Source organism: Sus scrofa, chromosome 15, assembly GCF_000003025.6.
Source record: "Sus scrofa isolate TJ Tabasco breed Duroc chromosome 15, Sscrofa11.1, whole genome shotgun sequence".
Classification (NCBI taxonomy): Eukaryota; Metazoa; Chordata; class Mammalia; order Artiodactyla; family Suidae; genus Sus; species Sus scrofa.
In genome coordinates, this window is record NC_010457.5 from 90939119 (window position 1) to 90955657 (window position 16539).

General features: G+C 33.8%; 1 protein-coding gene across 1 annotated transcript in view; it reads left to right on the top strand.

The window, feature by feature from the left end:
- Positions 1-16539, top strand: part of FSIP2 (fibrous sheath interacting protein 2) — a 98807-nt gene that overhangs the window by 37052 nt on the left and 45216 nt on the right. Inside the window, exons 10-15 of the mRNA XM_021075472.1 lie at positions 2156-2268; positions 2654-2699; positions 3878-3984; positions 6057-6117; positions 12406-12463; positions 16046-16082. Of these exons, the coding sequence (XP_020931131.1) occupies positions 2156-2268; positions 2654-2699; positions 3878-3984; positions 6057-6117; positions 12406-12463; positions 16046-16082 (422 nt within the window). The remainder of the gene's footprint in view (positions 1-2155; positions 2269-2653; positions 2700-3877; positions 3985-6056; positions 6118-12405; positions 12464-16045; positions 16083-16539) is intronic.

A 16539-nucleotide genomic window follows, 5' to 3' on the forward strand; every position in this document is an offset into this window, starting at 1 on the left:
GTGCTTCCTCATGTGTGGCGAAGTTTAACCTGAAAGTTGAGCTCAGAGCAGAGGATTCACTTTGTATCCACCTTCCCAACAATACTCTGTATCTTAAACAGTGGGAATCCAGACAGTTTCTCATGTCACTGAAACTCAGATACAGGTGTCCCCATGGGCCCAGTCAGTGGTGGCTGAAGCCCTTAGAGCAGATGGTTGAGGTGCAAGGGCACATTGACCTACTATTTTCCAGATATGTGTTCTGGCCTCACCTTTCATTTCTTTTCCTTGCTAGCCAAGACCTCCTGAACAGTGTTGAACAAAGTGGTGATTATGCACATCCTAATCTTATTACAAAATTTAAGGCCATGTGGTCAATATGAATTAGAATATTAACTCCAGAGATTTGAAGATAGCTTTTATGAAAGGAAGGACATACCCTCATACTTATCATTCACTAAGAAGTTTTATTATGAATGGGTGTTGAATTTTATCATGTTTTTCCTTGCATCTTTGAGATAATCATCTAAATTTTCTTTGTTCCTCTCACAGTGATAAGTTATTTTCACTTATTTTTGAATGATAAACCAACCTTGCGTTCTTGGGATAAGCCTCACTTACTCGTTACATATTATTTTTATTATATATTGTTATTCAATTTACTTTTACTTTATTTATAAGTTTTAAATATTTATTCAGGAGAAGATATGTGACTTGAATTTTTCTTTTGTTGTAATTTGGTCTTGTAGTGATTTTTTGTATCTGAGTTATTCTGGTCTCCAAGTGTGAGCTGGAAGAGGACTTCTCTTCAATTTTCTAGATGAATTTATGTAGAAGTAGTATAAATTCTTCCTTAGATATTTTGCATAGGTAAGAATTGAAGTGATTTGAGCCTGGAGTTTTCTTTGTGGAAATGTTTTTTAACTACATATTACATTTCTTTAACAGTTATGAGGTTCTCCATATTTTCTATTTATTCCTATATGAGATTTGATCACTCGTATTTTTCAAGGAAAATCATCCCTTACATTTTTTTAATTTATTACTATATATTTTTATACTACTCCTTTATTATTATTGTAGTATTGTAGACTCTGTTGCGATATTATATCTAATTTTCCTGATGCTGTAAATATATATCTTCTATTTTTTCTGCTCAATCTGACTTATCAGGTTTATTTAGATTCTCAACTGTTTATTTTCTCTCTTTTCTATTTATTTTTTTGCTTTGATCTTTTATTTTCTTCCTTTCTTCTACTTAGTGTTGGCAAGGATGTGGAAGAATTAAAATCCTGATATACTGCTGAATGGCATACAATGGTACAACCATTTTGGAAAACAGTTTGGCTTTTCTTAAGAGTTAAACATATACTATGACCCAACCATTCCACTACTAGGTATTTACCCAATAGAAATGAAAAACATGACCACACAAAAACTTATGCCTATAAGTTCATAAATATAAGTTTTCCAAACTGCAAACAATAGGTGAGTGAATAAAAAAAAATGTGGTATATCCATACAATGAAATACTTCTCAGAAATAAAAAAGAATGATTTTTTTTTTTTTTTTTTTGGTCTTTTAGGGCTGCACTGGTGCATATGGAGGTTCCCAGGCTAAGGGTTGAATCAGAGCTGTAGCCATCGGCCTACACTATAGCCACAGCAATTCAGGATCTGAGCCACATCTGCAACCTACACCACAGCTCACGGCAACAACAGATCCTTAACCCCCTGCACGAGGCCAGGGATCAAACCCACATCCTCATGGATGTTAGTCTGGTTCATTAACCACTGAGCCACGATGGGAACTTCAGGAATGAATTATTAAAACATATAATATTACATTGAGTGAAAGAAGCCAGGCAAAAAAAAAAGTACCTACTATATGATTCCAGTCATATAAAATTCTAAAAAATTCAAACTCCTCTTGTTAGAGAGGTATAGAGCAGTGTTGTCAGAGGATGAGATGAAAAAGATGGATGGGCTACAAAAGTAGATGAAAAAAGTTTTAGGGGTATTAGAAATTTTAGTTTGTTACAGTGATGGCTTCACAGTTGTAGACATTTTAAAATTGAAGAAACATTCAATTTAAATGAATACAGTGTATTATACTTCAATTATACTTCAGTGAATTCCTTTTTAAAATATGCTGTTTCTTTTTTATTTACTTTTAGGATCCTTAGTAAACACTATTCATCAATCTGTAAGTAGTTCAAAGAATGTTGCCAAAAAATCAGTACCTCCTGTCATTTGTCAGTCAGATGTTCAAGATGATACTGAACAAAAGGTATAAAATTATGTTTCAAACTTTTATAAGGTGATTATTAATTTAGCCAGCTTTTATTGCTATGAACTTAAAACAAATTGAACGACTAAACTTCTTAGAACCAGCCGTTGTATACATTATCATGTCTTTAAACGAAATATGGAGTACTAGAAGAGAAGCAAGTTTGTACATGGCTACATATTAAACTCAGTTTTGAATAGTTAAATTTAAGATCACTGTGGAAGGTATCCTAGGAGGTTAGTAATAAATATTGAGACAATTTTCATGAAAAAGTTGGGAGATAAAAGAAAATATGTATTAATTTGGTTGATTGATAGAAGGCAAAATCTCTTTCAGAGGTAAAGTTACTAATGAATGTTCTTATCTTTAATGTTGTACCATAAAGAAAGATGGAGAGACACATGAAAAATCAAGTATTTTTGATGATAGAGGTGAGAAAATAAAAAACATTCATAATACTTCTCTTATTCACTAAGTACCTAATTATGATTTCACCATATGGTTTCTCAAGTTGTTTGTTTTACCTGATTATTAAAATCATGGTTATTTTGGAAAATAAAGCATGGTGTAAAACTCCTTATGAATTTCAATATTATAATTAGCCTATATATTTGAATGATCACTGGATGGGTATGACTTTTATGTGGAAAAGTTAGGAGTCCCTGCTGTAGCTGTTTATCATGATAGGCAGAGTAAGGTACTACCATACTACAGTACACCTGGTTACAGTACAAAGAACTACCTCCAGGAAGGTCCCCATACTCCACTGCCATCATTTCCCCACAGACAATTTATCCTATTTCCCATCTATCCTTGAGTGGAATATTCAATAGCTAAGTTTTTCTGCAACTTGTTAGATTTTTGGAAGTCACCTAAAAATACTCTCATGCATATCCTACATACACACATAGAAAATGCTATACATCTCCATCCAGCGACCAATGACCACCTCAGATTCAATACAAAAATCAAATTCTTCATCTTCCTGATCCTTGTATTTTTAACACAGGGATAAAACTGGACTTACCTTTGACTCTTCCTCTTTCTTGAATTTTGTATCCCAAAGTTGCCACTTTCTGTCTAATCTACTTCCTTAATTTCTCTCTCTCTCTTCTTTTCTATTCACACAACTGCTACCTTTGTTTCTTCCATCCTTTACTACTACAGTAACCTTCCTCCAACCCCTTCCTCATTTTTTTAATCCACCATGCATTTTGGTGTGAAAGCAATCTTCCTGAAGTGTAGTTTTGGTTCTTTCTCTATTCAAGTTGTGAATGTTTTTCTATAGCAAGCTGAATGAAATGCAGTTATATCTGCCAATGGTTTGTGGTTAGTTATAGGGATTAATCTGGCATAATATTAAATAAATTAGGATCAGAGTTTAAGAATCTCAGACTTGTTCCTGAGGGCAGTGGTGAACCGCTGGGAATTTGTAGGTACTCAGCATTTAAAAAATCCATGTTATTCTTGGATATATTTTCTTAACTCAGGTAAATCCCTGCAATTGTGCCAGCTCAGCAGGGAGAATAGTAGATCAGTTCTTGTAACATTAACCCTTGTGCCACCAATGCTATCTTTTCATATGTTTAAGTATCTCTTCTTTTTCCAGGAGAGATATACGTCTCAGTTCAAGATTCAATGATTTCAGCTCAGAATTCAGCTACAAGACATTTTCCTAGACTTTCACAGTCTTATGTGGATCCTTCAAAGTATGAGGTATAAAATATTTATTTTGCTTCAAATGAAAACAATAAATGAAGTACAATCTTGTGATCATCATCAGTATAAAAAATTAATTCATGAAGTTACCATACAGAACAACTTTACTCCTTGAAATTAATCATACCATAATGAAATTTTAATAGCTATAGGAGAGTCTTCCTAAATATATACAACATGTAGCTCATGGTACATACCTGTAGTCTTCAGAGAAAGTATCAAATTTGGCTTCTTTGATTGGGCTTGCCTAGTACTGATGAATTGTTCAGAGACAGACATATTATCTCTCCACATTCCCTTTGACCAGTGATCAGTTACTTGCTGTTGAAAGGTTACCAGCAAAGATTCAGGGTGCAGCTTCTGGGTATAACACAGACATTTTTCTCTGTGGGTTGCCAGTTTGCTATTATAGGAGTCAAAACCATATCTTTCATTCCATTAGTAACATAGTGTTAACTGGTTGAACTGTGCTAAAACATTAACATGGTTTGAAAGAGATTTCAGTAAACCAGGAATTTATTAATTTTTTTCCAAATTATTTCTATTGATCTAGTAGAAAGTGTCTTTATCTTCCATGTCCTCTAATGCCTAATGGTTGACAGACTATATTATACATAACTCTTAAATGTAGTATGTTTACTATAATATGCTTTTTTATAGCACAGTTTATTACAAACAAGCATTTTATATTTCAGTGTTCTACTGTTAAGTATGCACATTAAGCAGGCTAAGAATTTTAAAAAGAAATTTCTTCACTACTTTGACATTTAAAGTCTTCATATTCCCTAACAGATGCCAAAGACTATGTCATCTACCAAAAACCAACCAAAACAAAAAAATTCTTTAAAAATAGTGTATGAATTATATTATTGTTCTATTTTGAGTAATGTATTGTTAAATTTGCCACTTATGTTGCTATAAAATGAATACTAAATGTCCACAAATACCTAATTTATTATGAGAAATACCATGAGGATTTTAAGTACTACATCCTATTTCCAATATGTTGTACCACTGTCAGAAAATGCCAACCAGTGTCCAAAAACTTTTTTCTGGTGGCTTGTGCTCAGCTCTCAGATCTGGGAATTAAAAAGTCTGTTGCACTAGATTTAGCATTCTAAGCAGCTTGAATTGTGGGACACATCTCAAGAGTCAAATTCTCATATATTCAGATACTCTTCCCTTTGCCTTCCAGCTCTACTTAAAAAACTTTTCTTCTTTTGTTAGTTTTGTTTAGAAAAAAACCTATTCATTTGTCCCATTGAGTTAATTAACTTTTACTAATCAGTGTACTCCAAAGAGAATTGATTTAACCATAAATAATGTTGTGCAGGAAAGAGTTAACATAGCATATTTGAGACTGCTGTCTTTATAAAATCCTGCTTCCAAGACTGGCCTATGCCTAATGTTTGGGAATTTGGCCTTTCTAACATTCCCTAGCTGATAGGGAACCTTCCATAACAATGGGTGGGTGTATGTTCCTAGACTCTGCAAACAATGTGATTTTTTGCTAAAAAGCGGATTTCCTTTTGGCAGGCTAGAATTTTACATATGCCCTAGGCAGAGGTTGTTTTCATGACCAGCCTCAAAAAAACCTTTAAGAACTGAGCTTCTAAACAGCTTCTCAGGCAGGAACATTGCACATACATTACTGCATTTTTATTGCTGGAGAAAAGCTCATGTTCAAATATGTCCTTTCACAGAAGGGGGAGACTATAAGGAAGATGCATGGATGGATCCAGTCTCAGCCTATGTCTTTCTCCCTTACAGTGTATTTTTTTAAACTGTAATAAATATTGGCTGTGAATACTACTATATTCAGAGTCCTATGAGTCTTTGCAAATTACCATATGTGTGCATAGTCTTGTGGCCCTATGATACAACTATGAACTTTTGAATACTATAAATAATAGATGTAATCATCAAAATGTATACATTTTTTAAAAATAACCATTAAGAGTTTTAAAAACCTTAAATCTCTATATTTTAAATAAATAAATAATAGTTGATGTTCACATTCTGGAAAAAAATTTGTTGAAGATGTTTTTTCTATTGTTTGGATTATGTAGAAGGAGATAAATGCTGATTGGAACGAAAGATCAAAGAAACCAAGCTGCTTCTCTGAATCAGGTAAACATCAGCAACAGCTATTAAGTAAATTGTACAGTCTGTTAATTCATTGTTTCAGCTAACATTTATCGAGCTCCAACTTCATGTCAGGTATGATGCTAAATACTAACTAAAGAAACCGACAGATCTTATTCAGGGCTGTTTACATTATAGTAAGGAGATAATCATGTCAATAACCAAAATCCATTATGATAGGCACAGTAAAGTAGATATGTGTACAAATCAAAGGAAATATAGAGAAGACAATGCTTAGGTCTACCTAGGGTTCTCAGAGAAGCCTTTACAGAATAGATAAGCCATACTTAAGACATGAAGGATGAGGATGAATTTTCTATTTTAATTTTAAGGAAATTGACACTTTGTAATGTTAATTGTTCTCTTTCTTCAAATACTTAATGCCTGTTTGTTTAAAAGTTGCCTTGAATGTTGTTTTGTTTTATATATGTGTATGTGTGTTTGTGTGTGTGTGCGTGTGTGAGATGTAGGATATACATTAGTTCTATGGTTAGGTTTATTCCTTAGTAACTTTATCATTTTCGCCATTTTAATAAACATTTTCCCACATTGATATACAGGTTAGAGAAAGGTTTTTCCTCTTGTATCCAACTACCTTACCAAAATAAATCTCTGGTTAATTTTAATGGTTTTGCTAATGTCTGTTTTTCCTTAATAAATAATTACATGAGAGAGATTTTTCTTAAATTCCCCAATTTTTGTACTCATTTTAATATCCTGTCTAAATACAGTTACTGGAACTTCCAATATTAATAGCACGGTAGTTAAAAATATGCTTGTTAAATTCTGGGTTTTACTTGAAATAGTTTTATGTTTTACCATTTAGGATTTTTGTTGATTTGGGCAATTATGCTTTGTTATTATAGTAGTTTTTCCTTAGTTGAGAATTATGGCTGAGGATGAAATTATGAGTTTCATTTTATGAAATAGAATTATTAATTTTTGAAAAATCTTTTCTAGTACCTTTTTTTTTTTTTTTTGTCTTTTTAGGGCCACACCTGCAGCACATGGAGGTTCCCAGTTTAGAAGTCAAATCAGAGCTGTGGCCATAGCCACAGCAATGCCAGATCTCAGCTGTGTTTGCAACCTACACCACAGCTCAAGGCAACACCAGATTCTTAACCCACTTAGCATACAAATATATGTAACCTATGATATAAACAATAGAATAAAATTCTCTGTGCTTCAGAAGCCCCCATTCTTTTCTCTCCAAATCAAAACATTGTGCCTCCTTTTCCTTCTCTTGATTTCTACTACAAAAGATTAGTATTACCTGTTTTTGAACTTTATATAAATGCAATCAATGTATTTTTTTTTATCCTGGCTGCTTCTCTCAATATTATATTTCTGAGATTCATACTATCTCTGTGTATAGCTATAATTCATTTTAATTGTTGTATAGTATTCCACTTTATGAACATACAATTCATTCTATTTTTGGATATATGGATTTTTCAGATATGAACTGTTATAATGTTATAGTACATTTGTCTGCATATGTGTGTGTTCTATGGATTTGTTACTAAGGATAAAACTGCTGTGCCACTAGGTATGTTTGTATATGTTCGATTTTAGTAGATCATGTTCAAGAGTTTTCTGAAGAGGTCTCACCAATTTAAACTTGTACCAGAAGTTAATGAGAGTTCTTATGGCTTTGTATCCTTCTCAACACTTTATTATAGTCTTCAATTTTAGCCATTCTGGTAGATTGGTATATTATTGAGGACTTAATTAACATTTCTTTTATTAGTAATGAAGTTTCATATCTTTATTGGCCATTTAGATATCCTTTTTTGTGAAGTTTCTACTTAAGTCCTTCATCCACTTTTCTATGATATTTCACCTCTGCTTTTTATTAATTTTTAGCAAGGTTTTTTATATTTTACATAATTAATTATTTGTTGTATATAACAGTGTAATGTATTTTCATACTATATGCCTTTCCTTTTTTTTATTATGGCTTTTAAAAAATAGGTTATCATTCAAATTATCTTTTATTTCGCTGAGTTATTTCTGTGTCCTGTATAAGAAATCTTTTCCTAGCCAGTGTTATGTCTTTCTTGTGCGAGAAAGCTAAAGGGTTATTCTGATAGCAAATATAAGTTATGCAATACAGTATTACCAACTGTAGACCCCATATTATAAATTAGATCTTCAGACTTTGTTCATCTTATATCTAAAATTTGACCCCCTTAGAGTTCCACTTGTGGCTCAGTGAGTTAAAAACCTATGAGGACGAGGGTTTCATCCCTAGTCTTGCTCAGTGGGTTAATGATCTAGGATTGCGACAAATTGCAGCATAAGTCACAGATGTGACTTGAATTCAGTACTGCTAACACAGTATGGCCATAAAAAGAAAAAATACAGAAAATGTTGACCCTTTTTACCTTATTTCCCAGCCCTTGGAAACCACCATTCTACTATTTCTATATGTTGAACTTTTTTTTTTTAAAAAGATACCGCAATAAAAGTGTAATCATGCAGTATTTGTCTTTCTCTGTCTGGTTGATTTCAGTTAGCATAACCTGCCCCTTCAAATTCATCTATGTTTTCACAAATGGGGTGTGTGTGTTTGTGTGTGTGTGATATCTAATATTTTCCTTACGCATTCACTCAACAGACACTGAGATTGTTTCCATACCTTGGTTATTGTAAATAATGCTACAATGAATAGTAGTTCTCTTAAAGCTATCTCTTTAAGTTGCCGATAGTGACTTCATATTTTTGTATATAGACCTGGAAGTGGAGTTGCTGGAGCATGTAGTAGTTCTATCTTTAATTTCTTAAGGAACCTCCATATTGTTTCCCCTAATGGCTGTACATTCCCACCAGCAGTGTACAACTGTATCCTTTTACCCACATCCTCATCAGCATTTGTTATCTCTTATATTTTTGATGTATATCCTAATAGGTATGAGATGATGTCTTAGGGTAGTTTGTATTTGCACTTCCCTAATGATTATTGATGTTGAGCACCTTTTCACATCCCTTTTGGCCATTTATAAGCTTATGTTGGAAAATTGTCTTTGAAGTTTCATGTTCCTGTTGGCCATTTATTGGTTTAAATTGCAAAAATGTCTATTCAGTTTCTCTGCCTTTTTTTTTTTTTTTTTTTTTTTTGCTCTTTAGGGCTGCACCCACAGCACATGGAGGTGCTCAGGCTAGGGGTCCAATTGGAGCTACAGCTGCCGGCCTATACCACAGGCACAGCAGCATTAGATCCCAGCCATATCTGCGACCTACACCACAGCTCATGGTAACGTCTGAAACTTAACCCACTGAGCGAGGGCAAGGATCGAATCTCCAACCTCATGGTTCCAAGTCAGACTCATTTCTGCTGTGCCAGGACAGGAACTCCTCTGCCCATTTTTTAACTGGGTATTTGGGGCTTTTTTACTATAGAATTATATTAGGTATTTGGGGTAAATTATCAGGCGTATCATTTGCAAATATTTCATACCATTCCATGGATTTTCTTTTCATTTTGTTGATGGTTTTCTTTACTGTACAAAAGCATTTTCAGTGATCCCACTTATTATCGCTTTTTTTTTTTTTTCCTTTGGATTTGACAGAAAAACAAGCTATTGCTAAGACCAATGACAAGGAGCTTATTGCCAAAGTTATCTTCTAGGAGTTTTATAATTTCAGATCTTATGGTCAAGTTTTTAATCTCTTTGGAGTTGAATTTTGTGTATGGTATATTGTAGGGCTCCAATTTCATTCTTTTGTATCTTGTTGTTCAGTTCTCCCAACACCACTTTTTAAAGAGCCTATTCTTTTTTCATTGCATTGCATATTTGTGAATCCTTTATTATAAACTGAATATATATATGTGTGTGTGTGAGTATGGGTTTATTTCTGGTCTCTTTACTCTGTCCCATCTGCCTCTGTGTCAGTTTTTATACTAGTACTATGCTGTTTTGATTACTATGCCTTTGTAATATAGTTTGAAATAAAAGTGTAATGCCCTAGCACTGTTCTTCTTTCTGAAGACTGTGTTGACTATTCAGGGTCTATTATGGTTTAACATACATTCTAGAACTGTTCTATTTTGTGAAAAATACCCTTGGAATTTTGATAGGGACTTGAGTACTATGGACATTTTAACAATATTAATTCTCCCCATCCATTATCATGCAAATTTACCATTTACTTGTATCCATTTATTTGTAACGTCTTCAGTTTCTTCCATCAATGTCTTATAATTTCAGTGTACAGGTTTTTCACCTCCTTTGTTAAATTTATTCCTGAATATGTTACTGTTTTTGATGCTATCTAACTAGGATTATTGTGTTGATTTCCTTTTCTGTTAGTTTGTAATTAATATATAGATATATAACCGATTTTTGGTAACATACTCATTATTTTTACTTTGATTTAGTATCAGAAGATATAGCCTTTAAATCTCTGTATTTCATTCTGGTTGATTTCTTCAAGATTGTCTTCCTTTTCACCTATTTTCTCTTCAGTTATATCTATTTTTATAATTTATTTTATAAATTATATACAGTTTTAAATTCACTTTATATCAATAGTGATTTCTCAGGTTTGATTGGACTTTTTGATACATTCTGTTCCTGCAGTTTCCAATTACTTATCTGTTTAAATATATAAAATGCACATAGTTAATAAATATCTGAAATCTTTGAGGTCTAATTTTAAAGTTAATTTCCTAATAACAGGCATTGTAGTTTGTTTCTTCATAATTGTCTATGTGTGTGTGGCAGGGATGTGGTTGTTATATGTTAGCTTATTTTTGACAGAAATATATCATTGGGAATTTTATATGTTGATAGATCACTATGTAGAAGCTCAAACTGAACTTATTAAATATGTCCAGTTCTGTGAATATCAATTATACTTCAATAAAGCTGTTAAATTTTTTCATATGCTTCTGGCTAGACATCTAGGATAGCTATATATACAGGTTCATTTAAAATAATTTCTCAGAATGAATATGAACCTCAAAGTCATAAAGATGCAGTCTGTGATTATGAATTTTTAGGAGATATTTTTATTTACTCTTCTTCTTTCTGCAACTGAAGCCAAGACTTGATTTATCTGTCGTGCTACCTCTGTGGCATGATTTTTTAAAGACAACTCTTTCACCTAGGATGTACCTCTCTGTGTGATATGGCATAATTTTACAGGCTCTAAGTTTTAATTTCGCATCTTGTTTTAGCCTAATATATGGTTTTAAATACCTGACAGCCCATTAACTTTGCACTTATGGCCAGTGCTCATAGGGCAGGCATCTACTTCACCATGTGCTTAAGTAAAATTCCATATTTTTATTCCCTCCAATTTTTCACTCTCAAGGATTTCTTTTAACTCCTTAAAAGCCCTACTGTTTTAAGAGGATGGTTTTAATGTTTTATACAAAATTGTAGGAAAAATGTTTTTAGAATATTTACTCAAGAATACTAATGAAAACCACAGAACAGTCTGGTTTTTATTTTGCTTTTAAAATTGTAGAAGAGGAGTTCCTTTGTGGTGCAGAGGGTTGAGGATCCAGCTTTATGACTGCTGTGGTGTGGGTTTGATCCCTGGCTCAGGAACTTCCATATGCCATGATAGTGGCCAAAGAAAAATTGTAGAGGAGTTAACACAAGCTGAATAAGATAAAAGAGATAATAAGAACTTAAAAAGAGGCAGAGGGGGCTCCAGCCAAAGAAAATGGGAAAAACAAGGACATAGAGGCATGGAAAACATGATATATTTAAGTCAACAAGTTATTCCATGCCTCTTATTCATAGGATACATATGGAAAACTAGCCAGAGAAAACACCAGAGACCAAATTAAGAACATCAGGTTGTATGGTATATTTTATGCCTTGCTAAGGAATTTAGACTTCATTGTAGAGTGTCTTTGGAGGCTTTTATTTATTTATTTATTTGTCTTTTTGTCTTTTTAGGGCCGCACCTACGGCATATGGAGGTTCCCAGGCTAGGGGTCCAATTGGAGCTGTAGCCAGTGGCCTACACCACAGCCACAGCAACATGGGATCCAAGCCGCATCTGTGACCTACACCACAGCTCATGACAATGCCAGATCCCCAACCCACTGGGTGAGGCCAGGGATCGAACCGGCAACCTCATGGTTCCTAGTCAGGTTCGTTAACCACTGCGCCACAACGGGAACTCCCATCTTTGGAGGCTTTTAAACAACACTTTGACAACAGAGAATAAAGACCTACTGCAGGATATTAATTACCATTTTGCAAGTTGTTGGAGAAGGATACAAATTAATTATTCTTTTTTTCTGGTAAATAGGAACTCGGGTTCCTGACACAGTCCAAGGTATTTTCCCTTCTCGAGTTTTCTCAAATACGTAAGTATCTAAGAAAATTAATGTATAATATAAATTAACATTCTAATAAGTATATAAGTGCTTTTCAAAAGCAAATAATTACATGGCATCTTTCTTGTAGTTCTACTTAGATTTAGTGAAACTTCTGTATTTTCCAAATTCTCATCACTAAGCTTAAATGTAGACAAAGATAATGTTTTTCCCTTTTCCTTCTCTGTTTCTTTATCTCCACTGTGGTTTTTACACTTTCCCTACATTCAGTATTTGTTTGTTTGTTTTTTATCTTTTTTGGGCCACACCCACAGCATATGGAAGTTCTCAGGCTAGGTGTCAAGTTGGAGATGCAACCGCTGGCCTAAGCCACAGCCACAGCAATGCCAGATCTGAGCCATGTCTGTGACCTACACCGCAGCTCATGGCAACACCGTATCCTTAACCCACTGAGTGAGGCCAGGGACTGAACCCGCATCCTCATGGAAACTAGTCAGATTCGTTACTGCTGAGCCTCAATGGAAACTCCCCTATATTCAGTTTTCTTGCCACTTTCAAGTGTATCCTACTATGATGCCTTTTCTTTTCAGATAGCTTTCCAGATTCTGGACTTATCTCTTTGCCTTTCTCCCCTTTGAAACATTTACCATTTTCAGATCTTTTGAGATTATTACTTACCTAAGGATGGTAAACTAGTTTGAATTTTTAAAATTTTCAAGCTTTTAATTAGTCATTCCCATCCTAAAGTATATTTTCAGTATAATCCAAAGGAATAATCTCTAGTGATAGAACTTTCAAGTTTCTGGAGAAGAAATGTGGGAGGCCTGACAGATTTTTATTCTTTAAACTTTGTGTTTGGTTGATGGTTTTATCAACTTTAAAGCAGAGAGACTATCACCTTTAAAAAAATTCAATAACCCAAATAAGGTCCAGGATAGACTTTACAAACCCCAAATTCATATGAAAATGGTTAGGTAAAGTTAAGTGGTATATGGTGCTGATAACATTCATATCAAGCTTTCTTGGAGGAAGGATCTTGACTTTAGGACTGATGAACATCACTTTGACTTAAAGTTCTTAAGATACACAGTACTGTAATATATGCAGAAAGAAGGAAACTGGACAAGTCCAGTTTAAAGAAATAAAACAAGGTAGAAGAGTGGTAATCATTTGTATAAAGTAGCCATTTTTATTTTACTTATTGAATAAAAAAATGCTTATTTGTTGAAAATATAAATGCCTGCCTACCTATAAAAATGCTTAGAGGAAGATCAATATAAAGCTTTAATTACTGCCTCTTCATTTTTCTCCATCCAAGACCACAGAATTACAGAGTCACATGAATCTTTCATGGCAGATATTCTAGATACTGTTTCATTAAAAATCTTAGCTTAGTAAGATGAGTAACTCTATGTATTATCTGGAGTTTCTTCTTCACAACTCCCTCCAAGACTGACAGGGAAAACTACTTTCAGTTGCACCCAACCAGCCTAATGTCACATCAGAATACAAACAAAACACAGCTAACAATACTTTCTGGTCTGACTCTGCCTGTCAAACATATGTCACATTCTTATTTTGACTAAACTCCAGATTTCATTAAGGCTTTACTATGGAATCACTACATCTGTTTTACCATTTACCCTATCTCTCCCTCTCTTTCCTCTGTTGCTTAGTTCTGTTTGTTCTAATGTTAATACAAAAGACACAGAGAAAGACTTATAAAATAGACATAGAAATCCAGGACCAAGAGAATGAAGACAAAGCAAATATGATAGCAATAGGGGTAAACAGTTTCAATAATTAAGCATTACATTTAGATAATAAATAAATTTATATTGTTGTAATGGAAGATGTAACAGAGTGAAGAAGGCAGTAACTCTACTGCCTTGTAAACTGTGGTCATATATTTATAGCTTATTTATTGGGCAACACTCTGATAGTTTGGAGGGGGAATGGTATGGTCAAACTAGCATATATGATGGATCACTCCCAACAGAAACATAGAAGAAAAATTGAAGGCAAGAAACTAGGAACCAGTTCTGGAAGTCTCTCTGTGGCCTAAACCAAGGCTTCATTTTGGATTAGAGAGTAGGCCCAAATCCAGAAGACTATAAGCATGAATCTATTTATGTTAAAAGCAAAATGCTAGATATTATGCCAGATACCACAAGGAAGAAAACTATGCCCCTGTGATTGTGGGATGTTGTTTTTCAAAGATATGTTGCTGAGAAAGAGGATGGAAATAGGGTAGGTTAAAACATCAAAAAGCTCATTGTTACTACCTAGATGAACTACTTTTCTTGAACACTGGAATGCTAGAAGTCTGGTTAATTTTCAGAGTTCTGACAATTATGAAAAAAATTTACTATGAAAAATATTTACTACAAAATCATGGGAAAAAATTTTGGCCAGTTTACTCATTGCTTTTAAGAAGGAGTAAGTTTTCAGAGCTCCTTACTCTGCCATTTTCACTGATGTCATCCTTTATCTAGCTATTGCTATTGTTTTTTAGTTGTTTTATGTGAGGTTTTTCCAGTTATTTGGTTATTTTTACTCTTTACTCTAGGTTTGGGTCTATATGCATGCCTTTGGGGAAGAAAGTCTGTTGGTATCAATCAGACTTCTTGAGTTCCATTTGGTACCAACAGTATAGAGTGAAGAGAATTGAAAAACAACTCTAGGAGAATTAGGTTGTAGAATATCTAAACTATCTAAAGAAATATCAAAATTTAAAAGAATGTATAAAATATATCTAAAAAGAAAAACCTATCTTTGGTTGACCTAAAAAACAGATCCAGAAAAAAATAAAGGAGGCCAGAATATAGAGAACATGTCACCAGCATTATCTTTTGTGCTCCAGGTTCCACATTGCAAAAAGGCACTAGTTTTTAGTATGGACTTCTGCTACCAAGCCTGATTTCTGAGCTAAAACAAGTGAGGTTTCCTTTTTCTGCCAAGATTTAGGATATAATTGTCTTACTGTTTCTCATAACTGAATTTTGAGAAAAATTAAATTTTATAATTAAAGATTAGGCCTAGAAAAAGTGAAAAAGGAGTGTCATTTTCTTTTAAGAAAGTAGGAAGAAGATTAGAAAACTGTGTGCTAGAAACTTATGATTTTAACCATAGTTTTGGAATAGTCATCACGTAATTCCTTACTGCTGTTTGATGAGAGTGTGACTAGGACTATGGGATTTGAAAAGGTAAGTAAAGGATTGTCTGGAATTCCGCTCTGGTCAGATGTCTTGCCACTTCATCCTACCTTTTAGCAAACATAAAGGACCAGTTTACTCTCTCCTTCCAAATCTGTGTCCTTCCCCAGAGAACCACAAGGTAGGCATGGCTCAGAAATAGATTACTTTTTCCTGTAGCAGCTACAATTCTACTCTGAGTAATATCATGTGGGTTAGTATCAAAGGAGGAGAAGAAATAGATGGTGTGGGGGGGGGTAAACAAAAAAAAGCTTATTCTTTTAAATTTCTGTAGAGTTTTTTCCTAAAAATCTCAGATATAAAGAGAAAAAACTAATTCAATGATTAGAAGTTTTGTAAAAACCTAAATAAATTCTTGACCCTAAATAAAACTAAATCATCAAACTTTACTTTACAGACAACAGAACCTTCTAGAAAACTGCTTGCAAGAAAAAGTATGTTATCATATAACCCACGGGTAAAATAGCATGTTAATGACACACTCAAATGTGTCATAATAGAAAACAAACCTATGAGTCAAATAATGAGTAATCGTCTATTGATATTAGTCTCCCTCTTTGTACTTTTTTTCTTCCTTAAAGTTTACTTTCAGTTCATTCTTAGATTTTGTAGTAGTCTAAAGTTCTCATCAAAAGATAATTTTTGTCTTTTAGAAAGAGGTCTCATGGGGATAGGCAGGAAGGAGGAGGAAGGGAATTAAGGGACCTAGCCATGAAATAACCCCAAACTCATTCTGTCATGGGAAGCTGTTATACAGCATCATTTTACAGACTCAGCTGATGAATTGGAATGCCTGAATTTGCATCTAGCAGTTTTTGTGAAGGGACCTAGTCACCTAAGGTCACATAAAAAGGTACCTGGTTACCTGTGGGTTGAGACTTGAAACAGTTG